The sequence below is a fragment of the Balaenoptera borealis genome (genome assembly GCF_965194805.1).
Source record: "Balaenoptera borealis genome assembly, chromosome: 2".
Lineage (NCBI taxonomy): Eukaryota > Metazoa > Chordata > Mammalia > Artiodactyla > Balaenopteridae > Balaenoptera > Balaenoptera borealis.
Window position 1 is genome coordinate 111847198 of NC_138867.1, and position 24065 is coordinate 111871262.

Consider the following 24065-nt stretch of genomic DNA (forward strand, 5'->3'; position numbering starts at 1 on the left):
GTGCTGGAAGGGAAATATGTCTTCTTGCACAAAAGGACTTGCATTCTCCCACCTGGGAATCTGTTTCTGACTGCCCTGGCCCCTCTCCCACATCCAGAAACAGTAGGAGCAGTTGCTTCACACAAGTAGTGAAGCGCAACACGTGCAATCTATGCAGATAATGCCCAGGGTAATGGCACCATCTGTAAGGCCCTGTAGCACATGCCCACAGCTGCCTCCCAGCATGCAGTATAGGGCCTGTGATCAGTAAGCAAAGGAAGGAATTAATGGCATAGCTGAATATTGTTACTGGGCCTCTCCCCTCCAGGTCTCAGTTTTAAAATATATCTTAAAGAACATATTTTCTGAATCCTTAAGAAATTTCCTTAAGTGGAGGAACTTCCGATTATGGTACTGATAGTCATAAACAGGCAGATTGGAGTGTTGTTCTGCCTAATGCTGCTCTGCCCCTGGGAATACAGATGGTGGGCACCTCTAGAACCCAACCTCCCCAATATAACTGCCTACCAGTGCTTCTCTGACCATTGTTATTCCACAATGTCAGGTGAGGTGAAGAACCCCCAGGTCACAGTGCTCTGGGCTCCACAAGGAACGTTTCTTCCCCAAACTGGCAGTGGGATTGGGCTGCCACATTCTTCTTATAGGCTGGGAAGAGACCTAGATACAGATTCCTACACTGCCCTCCTCCCCAGGGGAAGCCGTGAAACTCATTTTAATTCTCTGGCCAGTTCTGGAAGGCCCTTATAATCATTCATTCATTCACTCATTCATTCATCACCTCCCATTTTACCTGCACCAACCTAGGCTCTGGGTATACCATGGAGAGGAAACCAGGCTCCAGCCCCTGCCCATGTCCCTGCTACCCCCTTCCCCACTAAGTCCTGCTAGATCTCATCCACCCATGGCATGCCTAGCAACCTGTGACTTCTGCCACCTGGAAGATGGGAATGCCCTCCAAACTTGGCATGTTCTCACACAGACTGTGCTCACTTCAGAAGTCAGACAAAGGCCAGCAACAAATTGAACCAGAGTTGTCTATTTTTGTTTTATTGGAACATAGCCTAAGGTGAAATAAATATTAATTTTCCAAGTTCTCAATTGTTTCATAAATAATATTAAGTTAACAGACATTTTACAGAATGTTATGTTAAATAAGACAGATAAAAGTATATATCTGTTTTGCTTAGAGCAAACTGATGGAAAATACTTCAATGATTCTGATATCTGAAATACAGCTCAAATATTTTGTTTTTATGCTTTCTGCCTGTGTGAGGTAGCAGTATGCCTGAAATATTTATTTTTGCCTCTGAAGTTTCATTACACTGAATATTAAGACCCCACCCTTGGTTGGCCCTCATCCTTGTTGCAGTAAAACATCCTTCTCCTCCTCCAGAATCTTTCGCTACAGTGAGACAGGTTGGTCTCAACTTTCCGTTGTCCACTCGGTGTTTATCACACTAAGAAAAGCTTGCAGGTAGTCTAGGAATTGTTTTACTCTCCATCTTTCTCCTCCACACTTCTTCTGTGAAAAGAGTAGACAGTAAGTATTGTAGGAAACTGTCAATTCTTGTAAACATAGGCAGAGCCAGACAATTATACTTAAGTTTCCACTAAATGTTTTTAACTTACTCTTTGGAGGTCTATATATTCTTTTATTAAAAACAAGTTTTGGAATAGTTTTTCCACGGCATCCTCTTGTGCAGTTTGATTCTTCAATGTGTCTATTCCCTGAAAGACTTCTTTAATGCATAGTTGGTGCTAAATGAGGAAGATTTAAAAACTATAAATAATCAAAACAAGGTATAAAAGTTTAGTTCCAGAAGTTAGTTGTGTTGTTTACATGAGTTCTCTTCTCCAAAGAATATTTTACTTGTTCCTTTTCCAAGTGGCAAACCACTTCACACTGAGATATAATTTCCAAAAGTAGATAAAGTTTATATGACTACTGAGGAGTTTTACAAATGATATAAATTAACTCCTTAACGGAAATTAAAATGTTTAGGAAGTATAATGCATCTACAATACTGATTGAGCTCCCATGAGTTTCATTTTGTAGTTCTAGCTGGTAATTTTATTCTATTTAGCCTAATGAAATCATATATTTTACATTTTAATACAACCATGACATACACCAAATGTATACAATTCCATTATATGGTCATAATAATTTAAATATGTGGAAATGACACATATATTAATATAGAGCATTCATTGTATATTTTAATGTCTACTGACCATGATTCTAAAAATATAAACCTAACTTGCTAAACTTTCAGAAAGACATGAGAGTGAGAGGAAAGCCATAGATAGAGTTGAATGGAGACTAGGAGGCCCCTCTCACCCAGTATGGAATTCTTCTGGAAAGAAGCACTATTTACAATAGCCAAGACATGGAAGTAACCAAAATGTCCATCGACAAATGAATGGATAAAGAAGATGTGGTACATATATACAATGGAATACTACTCAGCCATAAAAAAGAATGAAATAATGCCATTTGCAGCAACATGGATGGACCTAGAATGATCATACTAAGGGAAGTCAGAAAGAGAAAGACAAATACCATATGATATCACTTATATGTGGAATCTTAAAAAATGATACAAAGGAACTAATTTCCAAAGCAGAAACAGACTCACAGACATAGAAAACAAACTTATGGTTACCAAAGGGGAAAGGTGGGGGGGGGATAAATTAGGAACTTGAGAGTAGCATATACACACTACTATATATAAACTAGATAAACAACAAGGACCTACTGTATAGCACAGGGAACTCTACTCAATATTTTGTAATAATCTATATGGGAAAAGAATCTGAAAAATAATATTTATATAAAAGAACAGACATATATATATATATATATATATATATATATATATATATATATATATATAACTGAATCACTTTGCTGTATACCTGAAACTAACACAACATTGTAAATCACCTATACTTCAATTTAAAAAATAAATTTAAAAAAGCATGTAGCAAAGAAAAAGACATTAAATACCTAAAAAAAAAAAAAAAGAATGCCTTACATAAGGCTCTTTGAGATGGAGAACTGACAACATCACCAAAGGGCCTGATCCACTTGTTTAATGAATTCTACTTGTAAAGTTATTCCTAATATTTATAAGTACATACATTTGCATCCACACACACAAAAACAAAATGGAGAAAATTAAACCATCCCAGTGATAACTAATGCTTTATAGCTTAAAATATGAAATTTACTTATTCACTCAATCATTTATCAAATCTTGATTTAACTTACATTTGTATGTTCGGGAGTAGGAATCATCAAGTTCTGAAAAGGAAAGAAAATACATTCATGTTTAAAGCACTCTAGCACTCATAACTTTTAGTAAAATGCTTGCTAGTAATATGGTTATCAATTATATAGTACTAACACTCTCATAATTTCATGATTAATGACAGATCTTTAAAAATTAGCCACCACAAATGATTACCTATATATTTTAAAGACTGTAGGAATCAAAAAGAAAATTACCCCGTCGCCTATCAGCAGAGTTCGATGAGTGGAGAGCAGTGTCAAGGTCTCTGCCACCAGTCTATTCATGGGACTTTCTACAGCAATGACACAAACGTAGGCAGCTCCAAGAGCCAGCAAACTCAAATGCAGAAGCATTCTCATGGCTCTGAAATGTTGAGTGTTTGCCTTGGCAAAGAAAGTGCGTAGTACAAGATTTCATCCCCAACCAATTTATTCTCTCTCTTTGAGGAAATGAATAATTTCTAACAATCAGATAGAGAATGCTTAATAATGGCATATAGTGAAACTGTTTCCAATGCCTGTACCTTAAAAAATAATTTTACTTTTATCTTTTAATAATAATAAAAATCCCTATTTTTCAACTTTAAAAACATTTTCTATTACAAAAGAAAATCCTTAGGTGGATACATCATTGCCCCACCTTTGCATTTCTTAAAATCAGAAGATTGAATTTCCTTTTAAAAGATTTGTGTAAAAGGAAGTATAACGTAAACCACTAAAGAGAATTTTATGCTAAAATACGTAAATATTGAGAATTTCTTTTCACGTCAAGTAAACTCTAATGCAGTTGTAGCCAGGTTGATCTGTCTTAAAAGGAATTGAAAATACTGGTGATTGAAGATGGTGATTAGAGCAGAGACCATCAAAACTTAGCTGGGTCAAGTTGTGTTCACTGGGGTCTCAATTAGGATCCTTTCTGTTGCCAGTGATCAAAAACCTAACCCAAACTGGTTGAAGGCAGATGGGGGATTTCTAAGCTCATATAACCAAATGATCCAGGGTGGAGGCTCCTTTATGTTGCTTACCTCAGTGACCATTGTCTTCATTCTCAGGCAGTGACCCATTCTTGGGTCACTGTGGACCCAAGATGATGTCCAACCTCCTGAATCTATATGTACCCTGTTCATGAACCTCAGGAGAAAGCAAATTGTGTTTTTCTGATTGCTCAATTAAAAGTCCAAGAATTTACCCTTGTTCACCCTTGATCCCATATTCACCCTTGAACTGTGGCCAGGGGTATGAGATATACTAATTGGTTCTCCCTGGAGCTGGAGATGGGCTTCATCCCACCCAAACTTCATACCTGAGAAATTTGGGGTCCTAGGTAGTAGTAAGAGGGACCTAGATGCTAGGAAGGCAACCAAAAAACATCCATCACAGCCACATAACATATGGGCATGCCCTCTCCTTCACGTCCCACAAGGGTAGGAGTGTCCTTTCACACCCTGGATGGGCCATGTATGAATAGGTGTAATCAGGGGAATCAGCCTTTGTGTACCTTAGGCTCTGACCTATAACCCCAGAAGGGAGCAAATGAGGCCCCTTTCTAGACCACACACTTCCTTCTTCCCTGGCCTTAGCACACATAATGGAGGTGTAAGCCATTGCTTATAATGGAGAGTTTCAGTGAGCATCCCAAAGTGGTTCTTTGTTGGTGGCCTGGAAGCCTGGCTTTAGGACTACCTTGAGTATATAGCACAGATTGTACCAAATATGAATTGTTACCTAGAATCCTTTTCCAAAGCTGGATGTAGTTCTGTATGTGAAGTAGAGGCATCTAGGAGGTGGACAAGCCTTTTATTTTATTTTTTAAAGATTTATTTATTATTTATTTATTTTAGGCTGCGTTGGGTCTTAGTTGCGGCATGCGGGATCTTTGTTGAGGCATGCGGGATCTTTCCTTGCAGCGCGGACTTCTCTCTAGTTGTGGCGTGTAGGTTTTCTCTTCTCTAGTTGTGGCACACAGGCTTCAGGGCGTGTGGGCTCTGTAGTTATGGTGCACGGGCTCTAGTTGAGGCACGTGGGCTCAGTAGTTGTGTCGCGCGGGCTTAGTTGCCCCGTGGCATGTGGGATCTTAGTTCCCTGACCAGGGATTGAACTCGCATCCCCTGCATTGTAAGACAGATTCTTTACCACTGGACCACCAGGGAAGTCCCGTCAAGCCTTTTACATGGGAGTAGTCACAGCTCTGCACAGGTGGGATAAAAGTAGTATGGGACTTCAGTGGCAGCCTTCCTGTACCATGTCTGGTTTTGTTTGTGCTAAAGTTTTGGACTCTTGGTTAGACATGCCTGGTTTGAACACTTGAAAGACCTTTTCCTTGAGACTGCAGGAGTGACCGTGGCTTGCTGCAGGAGTGAGGTAGGAATCACAATAGACTGGATCAAGGTGCTCTTAAAATGGTGCTTTCAAAACCAAAGCTGAGTTCTGGCAGAGCCTTCTCTCCCCAGAAGATTTCATAGAGAGAGTTTGTTCTGGTTCTCCTCAGCTCCTTTGGGCTACACTGAGGAAGTGTGGGCTTAGATGAAGGTTTCAGAGGAACTGCCAAGTGACTTGTTATTTTAGTACCTTAAGTACACGAAGTTCTGAGTTTTAAACTTCTCTCTGTTATAGGGTTGCACAGGGAATCTAGGTGGTGGAGGATTGAGATACCACTGTACTAGTGTTCACTAAGCAGGAGAAAACTCACCAACCACTCACTATTTTTAGGGAGTCATGCTGGCTATGAAAATGAGTGAGATGGGCAAGGTGTGACAACAGCACAGATGGTGGGGCTGCAGAAAACTGCAGCAGAGTGACCTGTCTCCAGGTGGCAAGTACTGCTCAGCTTCAGCTGACTGTTGCCATGTGACACCCTTGGACTTATGTTGCCAAATCATCCAATTTTTCAAAGAAGCCAGAAATCCTGATTATTATGTATAATCTCCTGATTTTTAAATGTTGGCAATTCACAGTTTTAAGAACCATACAGGGTGCTATTGTTCAGTCTCTGATCTACAGTATAACTGTGGGTCCCTATTGGAGGGCAAGTTATTTAAAAATCCTCCTATTCAAAATTATGTATCTTCAAAAATGTTTTAATTGTGGTAAAATACATGTAACATAAAACATAACATCTTAGCCATTTTTAAGTATACAGTTCAGTCGTGTTGAGCATGTTCATAAGGTTGTACAATCCATCTCCAGAATGCTTTTTATCTTGCAAAGCTGAAACTCTGTACCCATTAAACAACAACTCTCCGTTTTCCGCCTCCCGCCCAGCCCCTGGCAACCATGCTTCTACTTTCTATCTCTATGAATTTGACTATTCTAGGTAACTCAGATAAGTAGAATCATATAGTATTTGTCATTTACTGACTGGCTTATTTCACGTAGGATAGTGTCCTCAACGTTCATCCATCTTGTAGCATGTGGCAGAATTTCCTTCCTTTTTTTTTTTTTTGGCCTCACCACAAGGCTTATGGGGGATCTCAATTCCCCGACCAGGGATTGAACCTGGGCCACGGCAGTGAAAGCCCGGAATCCTAACCACTAGGCCACCGGGGAACTCCCCTTCCCTTTTAAGGTGGAATAATCTTCCATTGTATGCATATACCACATTTTGTTTATCCGTTCATTTATCAATGGACATTTGGGTTGCTTCCATCTTTTGGCTATTGTGAATAATGCCATTATGAACATGAGTGTACAAAATTACATTTCTTATAATGTTTTCATAAGTCAATAACTATTCCTCTATTAGTCTGATCTCCCCAACCTGATTGCAAACTCTCTGAGCAGGGACCATAAAATAATGTATTTGAAAGAGGTTTATTAATGTTAACCTGCAAACAAAAGTTAATAATTTTAATCTCCTATGAAGAATTCCAAGTAATTTTTGTAGATATTCTAGCCTCAAGGAAATGAAGCATAATTCTCTTTAAGTGTGGGATACACTTAAGGTAAGTGTGGAATACAATTCATTTTAAAGTGTGCAGTCTGGAAGGGGGATTATGAGAGGAGTAACTTTGCAATGGAGAAACCTGACAAACCTCAGCCAGGTGATTAAGGTCCACATCAACAGTGATAACTCATGTTAGTAGCATGTCCCCTTAACATGATGTAATGAGAATGGCATTTTATCTCTGCGGTCTTCCTCCCCAAAACTTATAACCTCTGTCTAACCATGAGAAAACATATTACACATATCCAAATTGAAGGACAAAATACCTGAAAAGTACTCTTTAAAACTGTCAAGGTCATCAAAAACAAGTAAAGTATAAGAAACTGTCACAGCCCAGAGGAATCTAAGATGACATGATGACTAAATGCAATGCGGTATGCTGGATGACATCCCAGACAGAAAACCCCGTAAAACTAAGTAGGTAAAAACTAAGAAAACCCCCTAAAAACTGTGGAGTCTAGTGATGTGCCAATGTTGGTTACCCAGTTGTGACAAATGTACCATAGTGATATGAACAACAGAGGAAACTGAGTACAGGGTACACAGGAAATCTCTATAATATTCTTTCAACGTTTCTGCAAATCTAAAGCTAAATGAAATAAAAGTTTATTAAAAATAACCTTGCAAATTGAGAAAAAGTTAATGATTGTTTATATTATTATGTAAAAAGACTTTGTAGCCCATAAGTGTCATGCACTTGGGACCTTTTTACTTCACTAGACTGTGAGCTCCTTGAGAATAAGGGTTTTATTTAATTGATCTCTTTATCCTCAATGACCAGCCTATTATACACACTCAATTAATGTTTATTGAATAAATAACTGAATGAATAAGCAGGAACTTGGTTGTATTAGTTGAACACATTAATGTGAATACTGTGGAAACTGAAGGAGTCTATTCCCTGGGGCCAGGAGCCTGATAATAGAAACAACTTTGGCAGGACTCCTGGAAAAAAGACAGAGCAAAGCTGTCGGCTCATCTGTAGAGAACAAACCAATGTGAACTACCATGGTATTTTAAAAAACCCACATTATTTTAGGAGAATAGAAAGAAATTAGCAAACAGTATTGAGAATTTTTAAGAATTACTAGTAATTGTATAGTTTAGAAAAAGGACTTTGGTGTTGAAAAGTATTAGTAGGCAACATTCATCCTTTTGCCCTAAAACCTTTGTCTCTATTAGTGGCTTCCAAATTGGCAACATGTTTTTAAAAACTGATAACTGTGTTTTTTTACTAACTGTGTAGTCATTAAGGTCAAATGACTTTTCTATGAACTGATTCTAATCAATTAACAGGGCATGATGCCACAATTTTTTTTGCAGTGACTAAATGTAAAATGATAGCATCTCTTTCTTTTTCTTGACCTTATTCTAACCTCCATCCTTTCAATCTCCAAGTATATCTTTTAAATAATTTTTTAATTGATAAATAACATCATATGAAAATAAACACAAAACTTCTTCCCCTCGACATAGCAACTACTGTATTAGGTTTTTGTTGACCTCTTCCAATCTTTACTAAGACAGCTTTACAGAGTTATAATCAATGAATGTGTGCAATTTTGTTTATCTTTTTTGTTATTAATACTTCTCTTTCATGTAGCTACTTATTATTTTAATGGTTACCTGCTATCAGATGAAATTGATGTACCACAGTTTACTTCACCGTTTGGGATGTTGCTAGTATTCCACAATTACCAACAACGCTACTAAAAAGCTCTCTGTATAATTTTAAAAATATTTCCTTATGCTGAGGAACTTGTGTGATCATTTTAATAGCTTTGTTACATTTTACCAGATTAACCCTCGAAAAATATTCAATGCACAAAAAATAAATCTCATATTTTTACAGTGTTTTACCATTTATAAAGCACCTTCACAAAAATAACTTTGTTTAATCCTGATATCAGCACTGTGGGATAGATTTCTTTCCCTCAAGATTCTTTAGCACTAGGGTTTAATAGTTCTGCTAATGTAATGAGTGAAATGAACCACAAATGATGGTGTGATACAAGAAGCAGTAGTAGTAAAAAAGCTTGATAAATATGTTGGTAAACATAAATAATGCTGATTTTAAAAAATAACTCAGAGGATTTCAAGACAACATGGAACAAAAATACTAAACAATGATAATGTGGAAGACTAAGATGCAAGGAGTGATCAGATTCGGTGCATTTTATGGTTCTTGTACTGTTTAAAAGGACACTAAAGGTATTAACTTCAGATTTCAAAATAGGCACGTGAAAAATTCAAGAATAATGACTAAAAGAATCAAAATAGAATGTGCAACTTCAAAACCAGTAGAATAAAACAAGAGAATAATGAAAACTCAATCAATCCAGAAACCTGGAAAGGAGAGAAAGAGGGAAAAGGCACAAAAAAAGATATGAGAAATACATCCAAATTTATCAGGAATAACGGTTCACTTCATGCAAAATGACATTAAGAGGTTTAAAAATCAAGGGATAGAAAGACATACTAGACAAATACTAATCAAAAGAAAGCTGATGTACCGATATAAATATCAGAAAAAGACAATTTATGTCAGAAAGTATTATTAGGATAAAGAGATTCACTAATAGGTATAAGATAGTATCTCATGGTATTTTATTTTCCATTTCATTAATTATGATATAAGTGAAACTAAACATTTTTCAGTAGTAGTTTACTGAGAACTGGGAACTTGACTGATTCGCCTTTTTAGTTCTTTTTATTTTAAAGATTAATCATTTTTATTGCAAATCTTTCCACCTGCCCCTCCTAGAGTTGTTATCTTAGTTTTATAGTTTCCTACTGTTACAAAGTTGAAAATTTTTGTAATGGAATCTGGCACCTTGTAATGTCCATTTTTTTCCTTCAACTTACTTTTTCTCAAGTATTTTAAAGTAAATTATAGAAAGCGTGACACTCTATCATTAACACTTCTATATGCATCTCAAAAAAAGGATCTTTTTCATATAGCAAAATATCATCACATCTAATATAATGAAAACAACGGGTTCTTTTTTAGCATTTAATCTCCAGTCTACATTCAAATTTCCCCACATATACCCGAAATTCCCTTCACATCTCTATGTCCTAAGCAGGATCTAATCCAGGATCATGTGCTGCATCTTGGTAACATGAAACTCAAATCTCTTTTAATTCTCAACCATCCTTTTAGAATCTACAAAAGTTCTTGTTCTATAACAGTAATCTGAAAGTCTGGGCCAGTGTTTTGTAGCACATTCCACCTTCCAGATTTGCCTTTTCTATCCTTGTGATATTATTAGCTTAATACTTCCTGTAAACTGGAAGCTTAATCTAAAGGTGCTAAAGATTCAAGTTAAATTTTTTTTTTTTAATCCAGCTGCATAAGAGGTAATTTTGGCTACTTCATATTAAGCAGGAGACATACATTCAATGCCATTGGTATATCCGTCACCTCCAAAAGTTTCTTCTCACCTTCCTTACGTTTATTTTCTATTTAATTATTTATTAATTTATTTTTTGTGATAGGAACAGTTAACACAACGTCTACCATCTTGGCAAATTTTTAAGTATACAATACATTATTGTTAAATATAGGCACGATGGTGTACAGATCTCTTATTATTCATCTTGCATAACAGAATCTCTTAAAGGTGTCTATTCCTATCTTGGGGTGGTACTTACAGCAGTGGATTTCCTTCACATATTTTCATAACATTTTATAGTCTTATAATAGCTTTTTGGCTTTTGGTCTACAACGGCAGTTCACAAACTTTTGGTATTAAACCCCTCTCTGAGGATCCCAAAGGGCTTTTACGTGAGTTATAACTACTAATATTTACTCAATTAGAAACTAAATTTGAAATTTTTAAAAAAGCACAAGAATATACAAGCACACATTCCATTAGCCATCATTGCGATGGTGTCCCGCACGTCACGTAATTACTAGAAAACTCAGTACATTAGGGAGCGACTGAGAGCGCAAAGGCAAATAACATTTTAGTATTGTTTGAGAAAGTTTTGACGGGAGCGAACACCGCACCCCCCTCCGCTCCAGGAATCCCGAGATCACACTTTGAGAATCGCTGTCCAACACAAGTCGTCCCTTAGAGTTAGTGCCTCTCAGTGCTGTCCCGCCCCGCCCCCGCCGCCAGCAAGGAGCCGGAATCCGTTTTCTAGACGACGTTGCACTCAACTTTCTTGCGCGGTAAGGTTCCTGGAACCCAGAGCTGCGCGCGCACAACGGGCCTCTGACTTCCCGGCGTGCCCCGGGCCTGCGGCGTAAAAGCGCGCAGGCCGTAGCGTCCCACGTGACCCGCGGCGCCGCGGAGGCGGGAGTCTGTGAGTGACCACGGTCGCGGGGTCCTCGGGCTTGTGTTCTGCGTCTCCCGCGGGGAGCCCCGGGCTGGCCCCCACCCCCACTCTCGCCCTCCAGGAGGGAAGAAAGCCGGTGTGGGAGGAACGGTTCCAGCCCGAGCCTTCGCTGTCACCTGGAGCCTCCCGACCCTGGGACGCGCGAGTCCTTACGACCCGCTCTTGCTCTGCTCGGGCCTCACTGCTAAACCTTGGTGTGCCCTGGGCTCTAGACCCCTGCTGTTGAGAAAAGAAACATTTGCAAACATGTCCCGGATCGAAAAGATGAGCATTCTGGGAGTGCGGAGTTTTGGAATAGAGGATAAAGATAAACAAATTATCACATTCTTCAGTCCCCTCACAATTTTGGTTGGACCCAATGGGGCGGGGAAAACGGTAAGTCCTAAGTAGCCGCCTTCAGTTTACAGGTCGCCACGTGTTAGAAATCTGGAGTAAAATATCTGCAGAGTTCGGAACTCTTGATTAGGATGAGAGGAGTCCATATGACTCAGCTCCTGGGGCCGCAGGGTGTACCTGAGTCTCCGGCTGACTTCCCGGCCCAGGGGCGTGGCTTGGTGTGGCCTTCAGGCCACTGCGACCTCAGGAACCGACCAGACTCCTGTGTTCAGTCATGTCCGGTGGACAAGGTTTCCACCAGAATCCTAAGAGACCGGGAGTTACCTCCGTCCGGGTTCAGCGAGCTCACAGTCCCACAGGAAGCCTTTTTGTCTACATTGATGTTTTATCGTTCCTTACGTGGCATAGCATTCACTTCCTGGTAGTCGTCCCCGTACAGGATTTCTTTAAAAGTTATAAAACATGATAAATATGTGACTTTAAGAAGACTGTCTATCCCGACTAAGATAATAAATGATAAGTAAATGACATTTTAAAATGAAACATGCGTTGGGGCTTGGTTAAATTGAGACAGTATTTTGTTGTTAGGATGCTCTTACCTAGTCAAAATAAAAGATCGGAGCGCAGCTTATATACTGTACTCCAGTACTGGAAATATTTAGAAATTTGAGTTGGACCTGGAATGGTATGCAATTATGAAAAAAGTACAGCCAAGAGGCTCTCTGATCTGAAAGGGTGCTTTGAGAAAAAGCAAGGTGATATCATTGTAACAGGGAGAGGAGTAAATGAAGTGAAAATCATAGAAAAAGACATAAGGTTTAGTGTTGAGAGTTGAATGCCAGACTCTTGTCTACTTTTATTTGTTTATGTAGAAATATTATTTATTGAATGCTTTTTATGTACCTAGCATTGTATTAAGTGCTCTACTGGTAGAGAGACTAGTATGTTTAGTGTTTATGAGCCCTAGCTTCTTTAATACAAAATTTTTCCTTCACCATTTATTAGCTGTGTGACTGGGCAACAGTGACCTAAATGCTCCATGCCTTAGTTTTCTCCTCTGTAAAATGGAAGTTAAAAAATAGTTTCTACGTGGGACTTCCCTGGTGGCGCAGTGGTTAAGAATCTGCTTGCCAGTGCAGGGGACACGGGTTTGAGCCCTGGTCTGGGAGGATCCCACATGCTGTGGAGCATCTAAGCCTGTGCGCCACAACTACTGAGCCTGCGCTCTGGAGCCCGCGCAAGCCACAGCTACTGAAGCCCGCGCGCCTAGAGCCGGTGCTCCACAACAAGAGAAGCCACTGCAGTGAGAAGCCCGCGCACGGCTCCGAAGGGTAGCCCCCACTCACCCCGCCCGTGCGCAGCAAAGACCCAACACAGCCAAAAATAAGTAAATGAATAAATAAAAAAATAAATTTATTAAAAAAAATAGTTTTGGGGCTTCCCTGGTGGCGCAGTGGTTGAGAATCTGCCTGCTAATGCAGGGGACACGGGTTCGAGCCCTGGTCTGGGAAGATCCCACATGCCACGGAGCAGCTGGGCCCGTGAGCCACAATTGCTGAGCCTGCGCGTCTGGAGCCTGTGCCCCGCAGCGGGAGGGGCCGCGATAGTGAAAGGCCCGCGCACCGCGATGAAGAGTGGCCCCCACTTGCCGCAACTAGAGAAAGCCCTCGCACGAACCGAAGACCCAACACAGCCAAAAATAAATAAATAAATAAATAAAGTAGCTATAAAAAAAAAACCTTCTGCCTCACTTATAAAAAAAAAAAAAAAAAAAGTTTCTACAGCCTAGGATTAATGTGAGAATTAAAAGCTTAATGTATGTAAAAGTGGTTAGTACAATACCTGGCACATAGTAAGGTCTTTGTAGATATTAGCCATTTGTTTAGTTTCGACTTTTAAAAAAATTTTAGCTTTATTGGAGTATAATGACATATAAATTGTAGGCTATTTAAAGTATACATCATGGGGTTTCCCTGGTGGCGCAGTGGTTGAGAGTCTGCCTGCCAATGCAGGGCACACGGGTTCGAGCCCCGGTTCGGGAAGATCCCACATGCCGCGGAGCAACTGGGCCCGTGAGCCACAATTGCTGAGCCTGCGCGTCTGGAGCCTGTGCTCCGCAACAAGAGAGGCCGCCGTAGTGAGAGGCCCGCGCGCTGTGATGAAGAGTGGCCCCCACTTGCCGCAACTGGAGAAGGCCCTCGCGCAGAAACGAAGACCCAACACAGCCATAAATAAATTAAATAAATAAATAATTAATTAATTAAAAAAAAAAGTATACATCATGGTGATTTGACACACATGTATGTTGTAAAAGGATTCCCCCTATCTAGTTAATTAACATGTATTTATCTTTTTTTGGTGAGAACATTTAAGTTCCACTCTCATTAAATTTCATTTATACAGTATAGTGTTATCAACTATGGTGACCATGTTTTACTTTAGCCATTGTTATTAAAAACTTGACTTAGTTTAAAGGGTTTTAATTAGAAATAGAGAAATTTTCCCTCAGATTATTTCAGTATACCTCGTTAAGTATGTAGCTTTTCTATGAACTTACAGCAATTATTCTTTAACACTTAATCATATTTATATGACAGGTTTTATAATGTCAAATTTTATCTGATCATATCTTTTATAGTCTCTATGGTAATAATATTTTATAATGAGTTAACATTTTATGATTAAATTCTGCAGTTCTCTAATAACTAAATAATATAATTTTCTATTTCTTTAGACCATCATTGAATGTCTAAAATATATTTGTACTGGAGATTTTCCTCCTGGAACCAAAGGAAATACATTCGTTCATGATCCCAAGGTAATGGTGCTAGTAAAACTTTGTACTTTTAAAGTAAAAAAAAAAATTTTTTTTTGTTTTTTTTAATTTTTGGCTGCGTCAGGTCTTAGTTGCGGTGCGCGGGCTTCTCTGTAGTTGTGGCATGCGGGTTTTCTCTCTAGTTGTGGCGCGTGGGCTCTGTAGTTCGCGGCATGCAGGCTCTCTAGTTGAGGTGCCTGGGCTTTGCTGCCCCACGGCATGTGGGATTTTAGTTCCCTGACCAGGGATTGAACCTGGGTCCTCTGCATTGAAAGGCAGATTCTCTACCACTGGACCACCAGGGAAGTCCCTAAAATAAAATTTTTATAATTATGGAAGTGATGATAGCTCATTGTAGAAAATTTGGCAATGGAAAAGTATGAAGAGATATGAAAGTCACACACATACAGTCTTAGCACCCAGTGATAGCCATTGTTGACATTTTCATGTATTTCTTCTCCTTTACATACAGTCTTATATAGCTGAAGTCATACTCTAATTTTATATTCTGAGGTGTTTTTCCACCTAACATTATAATAAAGTCCCATGTTATTAAAAAACTGTATTAAATTCTTAATCTGGGTGTTTGATACATGGGTGCTTTTAATCTTTCTACTTTTTTGTGTGTCTGAAGTATTTCCTACGTAAAACATGTAACCTTTTATGAACATTTTTAATAATTGCATCATTTTCTTACATTTAGATTGCTTTTAGTTTTTCTAAAACTAAAACATTAAAGTGTACCATGGTGAAAGTCTTGGTGTATGAATCTTTGAATGGTATTTATTTTTTTTAAATAAATTTATTTATTTATTTATTTTTGGCTGTGTTGGGTCTTCGTTGCTGCACATGGACTTTCTCTAGTTGCAGCGAGTGGGGGCTACTCTTCGTTGCGATGTGCCGGCTTCTCACTGCGGTGGCTTCTCTTGTTGTGCAGCATGGGCTCTAGGCGCGCAGGCTTCAGTAGTTGTGGCACGTGGGCTCTAGAGCACAGGCTCAGTAGTTGTGGTGCCTGGGCTTAGTTGCTCCGTGGCATGTGGGATCTTCTTGGACCAGGGCTCGAACCCGTGTCCCCTGCATTGGCAGGCAGATTCTCAACCACTGCGCCACCAGGGAAGTCCTGTGAATTATGGTGTTTAAACTCTTAGTGTGTGTGTGTATAGGACATAGACTTTTCTATACACATTTTGGCCTGTAGGTTTTTCTTTCTTTTTTTTTTTTTTTTTTACTGAAGTATAGTTGATTTACAATATTGTGTTAGTTTCAGGTATACAGCAAAGTGATTCAGTTATATACATATATATTTTTTAAAGATTATTCCATTATAGGTTATTACAAGATATTGAATATTGTTCCCTCTGTTATATAGTAAATCCCTGTTGCTTATCTATTTTATATATAGTAGTATGTATCTGTTAATCCCAAACTCCTAATTTATCCCTCTCCCTGAATAGGTTTTTCTTGTTCATGTATATAGTGGGGTCATGTGCCTCGCTCATTACCCCGCCTGCCAAGAGTTTGTTGTGTATTTCCTCCAGGCTTTTTTCTGTGTTTATAAAAACATATCTGTGTGTGTGTATGTAAATACGCTCATGTAAGTATTTTAATACAAATAGAATTTTATTTTACCATTGTATCAGTACACATCAAATATTTATTTAGTGATATACTGTGGATATGTTAAAATATATATACACCTTTGTTTCATTATTTTTAATTACTAAATAGTATTTCATTGAGTTTATATTCTCTAATTTATTTAACTGACCCACTGTTGATAGTCTTTTAAGTTGTTTCCACATTTATGTGACTAAAGATAACTCTGTGATTATGAAAGTAATCTCAGGTGGCCTTGGCCTGCAGTGGCTTGAAGAGGATTTCGGTTCCCTGGCCAGGGATTGAAGTCAGGTTGTGGCAGTGAAAGCGCCAAATACTAGCCACTAGACCACCAGGGCCAGTGGGCAGTGACAAGGCCCTGGTCCGCTGGCTTTGTAGAAATGAATTTCCACAAAGACATGGAAAGTAGTGAAACAAGTAAAGTGTTTATTAGGAAAAAGAGTACATGTGAATAGACTCACACGGGCGGGCTCAGAGAGTTGCACCCTCGTGGTAGTTTCAGTCACTTATATGGGACATTTCTTCTGGGTTTCCTCTGGCCAGTCATTTTGCTTTGTCTGGCTCTGAGCCTGTATTTGGTTTAACTCAGGGTCCTCCCCTGTGTGCACACGTGTCTCTTAGCCAAGATGGATTCTAGCGAAGAGGCCTATGGGTAGGTTGACATCACCTACTATGGGGTGGCGCCCCCTCCCTTTTCGGCCCCCAGGAGCCTTTTTGCGCAACTGTAGTCGGGAAGGTCTCCTTGACCTTGAGAATGAGGAACATGTGGTCTCTTTATCTTTTATCTGGGCAGAGCTCAGCTCCTCCTTGCTCCTTGCTATTCATCTTGGAGTATCTGTCCACAGGGGACAAACTCCAGCTGCTCAGCCTGGGGCCCATCTATCTCCTGCCTCAAATCCCCCCTGTGAGACATGAGCCCCAAGAAATCTTTATTGGGAGGGTGTAGGGCAAAGGTCTGTCTTCCGTAGCTTCTTCAGGCTGGCATGTGGCTCATAGACCCTACCTAGTTGGGGTCACGGAGCTCTCGCCATCTCATTAAGGGGCCCAGGGTGACTTCTGTTGTTATTCCAGCAGGATCTGTTCCGAGGAATGGCCAGAATCTCTGCATCACCGTTGTCTTGGTGTGAAACTATTGTAATCTGGAAGAGACAAACTTAACAAGTAGATTAAAAAGGCAGGGGCCAAAGACCAATAAAAGAACTATTGTAACCAGTGGCCTAAGCAGGAGTAAGAACCAGGTTATGTTTGGTAGCAATTTTGATCCTGGTCCAGATAGAGTCACTGCTTGGGTTACCCTGTCCAAAGGAATGGAGCCATTTGGCGTGGTCATATATATTTTTGATGTCTGCTTCTATTAGCCCAGTGTGATTTGATGTGGGTGTAATACACTCAGTTAGTTGGACAACCTGACATTAATAGACAAAATAGATCTCATTTCTTTTCAGGAGAATAAGCCTGAAACCCATTCTGGACCTGGCGCTTTGGGGAGACTTGTAGCCGGGTAGCTAGTTGTTTAGTTTTATCTAAGTAGGTTGTAACCTTTGATGTGGTATTAACACATAAATAACAGGAGCTATTGGTCATCATGCATGTCTCTTTTTTTGGTTAAAATATGATATAAAGCTATTTCATTGTCTAAGAATAATAATTATAAGAGGAGACCTTTAAATTGTTTATTGTTTTATCTTAAAGTCAATTAAGTCCTCTCGGAGGCTGGATCAAATCAGTCCCTTTTGCCAAGTCAAGCATTTTGCTTTTCAGTTGTCCTTGCTCCTGCATTAGCAGTTTCTCCCTCTTTAGGGGATCATTTATATCAGCATATAAACATGGTCTGGTAGCTCCAGTCTACAAACAGACAAACTCTCCCTTTACTGCAGATCAACCTCTGGCTACTACTTTGTTCCAGTTTATAGCAAAATTCACAAGAGTTGTGTGTACTGATTGTTTTCACTTTATTGCTTCCCCTTTCCTGCTCAGCCTACTCTGTTTAGATTTTTCTCCTTTTTTTCCCCTCACTAAAACTGCTCTTGTAAGGTCACCAGTAATCTCCATACTGCCAGATAAAACGGTTATTTTCTAATTCTCAATAACTTCTTTGCAGATTTGATATAGTTGGTTCCCCCCTTTTTAAAAAACATTGCTCTCTTGGCTTTCATGACACCATAATCTCATACCTCCTTTTTCACTGGCCATACTTTAGTCTCCTTTGATGAGTCTACTTTTGCCTGACTCTTCTTGGGTGATCTCATTCACTCTCACAGCTTTAAGTATTGGTTATGTTGCTCTTGTCTAACACTTGGAAATGAATTGTCTGAGGAGACACACATGCTGACAAAGCAAGAGACTTTATTGGCAAGGGGCACCTGGGCGGAGAGCAGTAGGGTAAGGGAACCCAGGAGAACTGCTCAGCCGCGTGGCTCACAGTCTTGGGTATTATGGTAATGGGGTTAGTTTCCGCGTTGTCTCTGGCCAGTCATTCTAACGCAGTGTCCTTCCTGGTGGCTCACACATCGTTCAGCCAAGATGGATTCCAGCGAGAAGGATTGTGGGAGGTTGGTAGGACATATGGACTGGCGTCTCCTCTCTCTTTTTGACCTTTCCGGAATTCTTCCGGTTGGTGGTAGCTTGTTAGTTCCGCCTTCCTTACCAGGACCTCCTGTTGTAAGATAACTCATGCACGTGATTACTATAGCGCCTGGCCAGGGCGGGCGGTTTCGGTCAGTGGTTCCCCTAACAGTTACATGCTGATGAATCCCAAATTTATATGTATAGCCCTAACTTCTTTCCTACACTCTAGATATATATGTCCAGCTGCTTGATTATTTAATGGGCATCTCAAATTTAACATATTCAAAATAGAACTTTTGGTTCCCTGTTCCCCCATCCCTTTCACATTCTCAAGCCTGTTACTACCTTAGTACTCTCCAGTTTAATAAATATCATCATCATCCACATGTTTGCTCACGCAAAAACCTGTGTGCCATCCTTTGAGTGATTCCTTTATCTCATCCTGTTTCTAATTCATAAGCAGTTCTTACCTACTCTTCTAAAATATGTCCAGAATATGTCCCTTCATTCCATCTCTCCTCCTTTCCTGGTCCAAGCCACCACCCTTTTCCCTTTGAATTATTCTGGTAGTCTCCAAACTTGTTTTTCCTGCCTCATTCCTTTTTTTTTTTTTTTTGGCCGTGCCACGTGGCATGTGGGATCTTAGCTGCTCAACCAGGGATCAGACCTGTCCCCCACTGCAGTGGAAGCACAGACCCTTAACCACTGGACCCCTGGGAAAGTCCCTCCTGCTTCATTCTTTTTTTTTTTTTTTCTTTGATAGTAAGAAGTGGATTTATTTAGAGAGAACCTCCTGCTTCATTCTTGAAGTTCTCTTTTTTACATAGCAACAAATTATCTTTAAATATTTATTCATTCATTCAACAGGGAGTGAGTCACTCAAAATCTGAGGGAAGAATATTCCAGTCAGTGTTAATACTAAGTGCAAAGTCCTTGAGGTAGGAGAATGTTTGGTGTGTTCAAGGAATCACAGGAAGGAGCAAAATGGTAGGGGAAGACTGGTAGAAAATTAAGTTAGAGTAGTTGAAGGGTCTAGATCTGGTAGGACCTTGGGTTCTAATTTAAATAGGAATCTATTGGAAGATTTTAAGCAAGAAGAGAGCATGATCTGTATTTTAAAGTGATCAGTCTAGCTGCTGAGAGAAGACCGTCTGTAGGTGGCAAGGGTAGAAGGGTGAAGACTAACAAAGGGGATTTTGTGGTAATCCAGGTGAGAAATATTGGTGGTTAGATTAAGTGGTAATGGTAGAATGTATGAGAAATGCTTGGATTTGGGCTGTATTTTAAAGGTAGAACCAGCAGATTAGCTAATGATTTGAGTAGTGATGTATGAGAAAAATAGAAGCATCAAGCAGAACTCCAAGTTTTTTGACTTGAGCAAGTAGAAAAATAGTGTAATGAGGAAACACTGGAAAAGGAGATTTGGGTGGCTCTAGTTTAAACATAAATTGGGATGGGAATTCCCTGGTGGTCCATTGGTTGGGACTCGGTGCTTTCACTGCCGGGGGCCCAGGTTCAGTCCCTGGTTGGGGAACTAAGATCCCACAAGCTGCACAGCACAGTCAAAAAGAAAAAGAAAAAAAACCCATGTAAATTGGGGATGTTTGTTAGATATCCAAAGGAGATGTCCAGTAGGTAAGTAGAAGTATGACCGGGGGAGAGGTTTGAGTTAAAGAAAGAAAATTAGGAATCATTGATGCATACAGTTATATATGTATATAGTTAGTCTTAAAGCCTGATGGGATCACATAGGAAGTGAATATAGAGAAGAGATCCAAGACCTAAGCCTAGAGCACATTAGCATTTAGAAATAAGAAAGAGGAGGAGGAGCCAGCAAAAGATGCTGAAAGAACAACTAGTAAAGTAAGGAAAACAGAGAATAGTGTCTTAGAAGACAAAAGAATAAAGTGTTACAAGAAGGAGGAGTCATCAGCTGTGTCAAATATGTCAATAGCTCAAAATAGATAATTAATGAGAACCTACTGTATAGCACAGGGAAATGTACTCAGTGCTCTGTGGTGACCTAAATGGGAAGGAAATCCAAAAAAGAGGGGATATATTTATACATATAGCTGATTCACTTTGCTGTATAGCAGAAACTAACAAACATTGTAAATCAACTATATTCCAGTAAAAATTTAAAAAAGAAATGTCGATAGTTCAAGTAAGAAGCAGGTTTGACTATGGGAAGGCCATTGGTGATCTTGACAAAACCAGTTTTAGTAATCTGAGAAAACAGGAGGTAAGGAAGTGAAACACATAGAATTGTCTTATGAATTTTGCTGTAAGTGGAAAGAGAGATAGGGCAATAGCTGAAAAGGTTTGCAGGATCAAGGAGAGTGTTGGCTATTGTTCTTGTTTTTCTACATACGTATGTATGTATGTATGTATTTTCTGGATGTTTCCATGTTGATTGATGCTCTAGTATCTCTGCCAATCTCATTCGTCACCCATCCCAAATGCTTTCATATTTCTAGAGCTGTTTTTCTCAGCTATCTGCTTATGTCCTCTCTGTGGTTCTTCTGGCCATGGTGGTTTAGCTCTCTTCACTTACTACCCACTTTTTGGCTGCTCTCATTTCCCAGTTCTGAGCTCCCACCCACACTTGCTCATCAACTCTTCTCTCCTGAGTCACTCGCACCTCCTACTGTGGATGGAGCCATTCCACTTACCTGAATTGCCCACATCCCCTCAGTTTTCCCTATATGCTATGTTCTTCTCATTATTTCAATTCTTCTCACCCTCTTATATCTTCAGCTTCTCTTGTCTTTCCTTTTCCCTGTTTAAATTTGACCCTGAACCTAATATTGTTTACCTTGTCTTAAACAAACGCCTGAATTTTTCTGGTTTTCCTCAATAATTTTTCTTACCTATGTTCAGTTGTTTCTATCTTCTTAGGAACTTTGATTTCCATGTTGCTCCATTTGCCTAACTTCCCACTTTTCTCCTTTACTTCTTTCAAACTTTTGGCCACATCAGTCCTTCCATTCTTCCTCTGATCTAATTTGCATCTCCTCAGTTGACCTGAACCCTCGGAAGCTCATTTCTCTGTTGTCTGCATCTTAACAGTTTTGTTTTGCTTTTGGCTGATACTGTAAATTGTTTGGATCCTTATTTCTTCAGCTGTTCCTTTATCCCATTTTGCTCCCATATGTTGTGTTCCTAAAAGTGGGAGATACTAGAGCATTTATAAACTGATAGGAGTGCCCCGGATAGAAGGGAAAATTGATGCAAGGGAGAAGATAATCACAGAGCAAAATCCTTGAGTAGGCAAGAAGAGATAGGATCCATTGCTCAGCTGAAGGAGTTAACAGGAGTGCACACTGTTTATCCATTGTAAAAGGATGGCAGGCAGAGTATATATGGTAAATTTAGTACTGAGGGAATGAATCAATTCTCTTTTGATTGTTTCTGTATTCTAAGTGGAAAAAAGAAGTGAAATCATTGGCTGAGGGTGGGAGAAGGGGTTGATTGAGGCTAATAGAAATGTAAAGTAGTTTTTATCTCAGAGTAAATTGATTAGGGAAGTGTTAAAGGGTTACATGACAGTGTTAGGGGGTCACTTGAGGTCTGTGGGTGAAAATTTATAGGGAGATCAGTCATTATGGTTGTGTTTTTTCAGTTTTGTTCAGCTGCTCAATGGCAAGCACTGAGTAAGCTGGAAAGTTGGATTTAATCAAGGTTGGGCATTTGCCTGGTAAATAAAATGAAGGAAGTGAGAAGCAAGGAATTGACTGTATTCTTAATACATTTACTTATTTGATCAATCCCCCATATGTAATGAATCTCCTATCACTGCCCTAGAACTCTAACACTGCATACTGGACCGACTCTACCCCCACATGCAAGCTCTCTTCACCCTGCTTGGGCAGTAACTCCTCATGCTGGCCCTCTCAAATGGACGTTTTCCCATTTTGCTTATGCTCTGACTTCCCATGCAAGGCCACCTCCCATTTCCCACCCATGGACAGCTTACTTACCTTTCTCAATCCCTAATACTCTTTACCAGGTGGCCTCTTGTAAGGATGCCCTCTCTAATCTGGGATCTGAACTACCCTAGCAGGCTTCCCCCGTCACGTGGATTCCTCCCTCAGTGTTGTCAGGCTCTGAATCCCCACATCATGCCTTCTCCCAGTATGGACATCGGCCTCCTCCTCCTGAGCTTGGTCATGCATACTCACAGATGCCCTTTTTATCCGGCTTGAACTGACACCCTTGGACTTTTGAAACTCTGTGCCAAGCTATCTCCCCATATGGATACCCTTCTTAGCCTGCTCAAGCTCAGCATGCTCTCTGTTGAGCTACCATGTCCCCCCACCTTCAGCCAGCGTGGACATGTACCTTCTTCTGCCACATCTAATGGTTTTACAACTAGATTGTTCGGAAAGAGAAGGACTTATTTTATTTTATTTTATTTATTTTTTTATTTTGGATAGATATTGTTCTAAAGTGTTTCTCTGCCCTCATAAATTAGCTCAATCTAAATTACTCTTTTTGAAGTGATTCTTCTTCAGTAAGAGCATCAACAACAATATTGTGCTTGAAATGCTACAAGATACCCCTTCTCTGAATTACATTTACTCTTTTGATACTTGACAGAAAGGTAGATGCCAGGAGAACAAATATGTGTGTTTGGCCTGCTAGTCAGGCACATTGTAAACAAATTAACTCATTTTCTGGTACATAGATGGAAAAATCCTTTGTTTAACTACTGTGGACTAAGACCTCAGCAGCTACTTTCCTTGGGATGAAATTGTTGCAGGAAGGGGGACCCCTTCCAGGCCCGAGAGGAAGGGAAATGAATTGTCTGAGGAGACACACGTGCTGACAAAGCAAGAGACTTTATTGGCAAGGGGCACCCGGGCGGAGAGCAGTAGGGTAAGGGAACCCAGGAGAACTGTTCAGCCGCGTGGCTCGCAGTCTCAGGTTTTTTGGTAGTGGGGTTAGTTTCTTGGTTGTCTCTGGCCAGTCGTTCTGACTTAGTGTCCTTCCTGGTGGCTCACACATCGCTCAGCCAAGATACAGTCCAGTGAGAAGGATTCTAGGAGGTTGGTAGGACGTATGGACTGGTGTCTCCTCTCTCCTTTTGACCTTTCCCGAGTTCTTCCAGTAGGTGGTAGCTTGTTTAGTTATGCATTCCTTACCAG

At 39.9% G+C, this 24065-nt stretch overlaps 2 protein-coding genes and 1 long non-coding RNA gene across 5 annotated transcripts in view; 1 reads left to right on the top strand and 2 right to left on the bottom strand.

The window, feature by feature from the left end:
* LOC309622827 overlaps positions 1 to 24065 on the bottom strand; it is a 153017-nt gene that overhangs the window by 54831 nt on the left and 74121 nt on the right. The gene's annotated exons all lie outside the window — the stretch shown is intronic.
* IL5 (interleukin 5) lies at positions 1387 to 11405 on the bottom strand. The gene is made up of 4 exons (XM_082379036.1): positions 3512 to 11405; positions 3275 to 3307; positions 1630 to 1758; positions 1387 to 1522 (listed from the first exon to the last, which is right to left on the bottom strand). Exons 1-4 carry the CDS (start codon positions 3653 to 3655, stop codon positions 1424 to 1426), a joined length of 405 nt encoding a protein of 134 aa, XP_082235162.1. The 5' UTR covers positions 3656 to 11405; the 3' UTR covers positions 1387 to 1423.
* Positions 11490 to 24065, top strand: part of RAD50 (RAD50 double strand break repair protein) — a 111439-nt gene continuing 98863 nt past the window's right edge. Inside the window, exons 1-2 of one of the 3 annotated variants that reach the window (XM_082378897.1) lie at positions 11490 to 11549; positions 14653 to 14736. Coding sequence is in view for 2 of the 3 variants with exons in the window: in XM_082378895.1 (XP_082235021.1) it covers positions 11829 to 11957; positions 14653 to 14736 (213 nt within the window). In the remaining variant the exon portion in view is untranslated. Of the gene's footprint in view, positions 11958 to 14652; positions 14737 to 24065 lie in introns of all 3 variants that reach the window. The other 2 variants (XM_082378895.1, XM_082378896.1) reach the window with 2 other exon arrangements.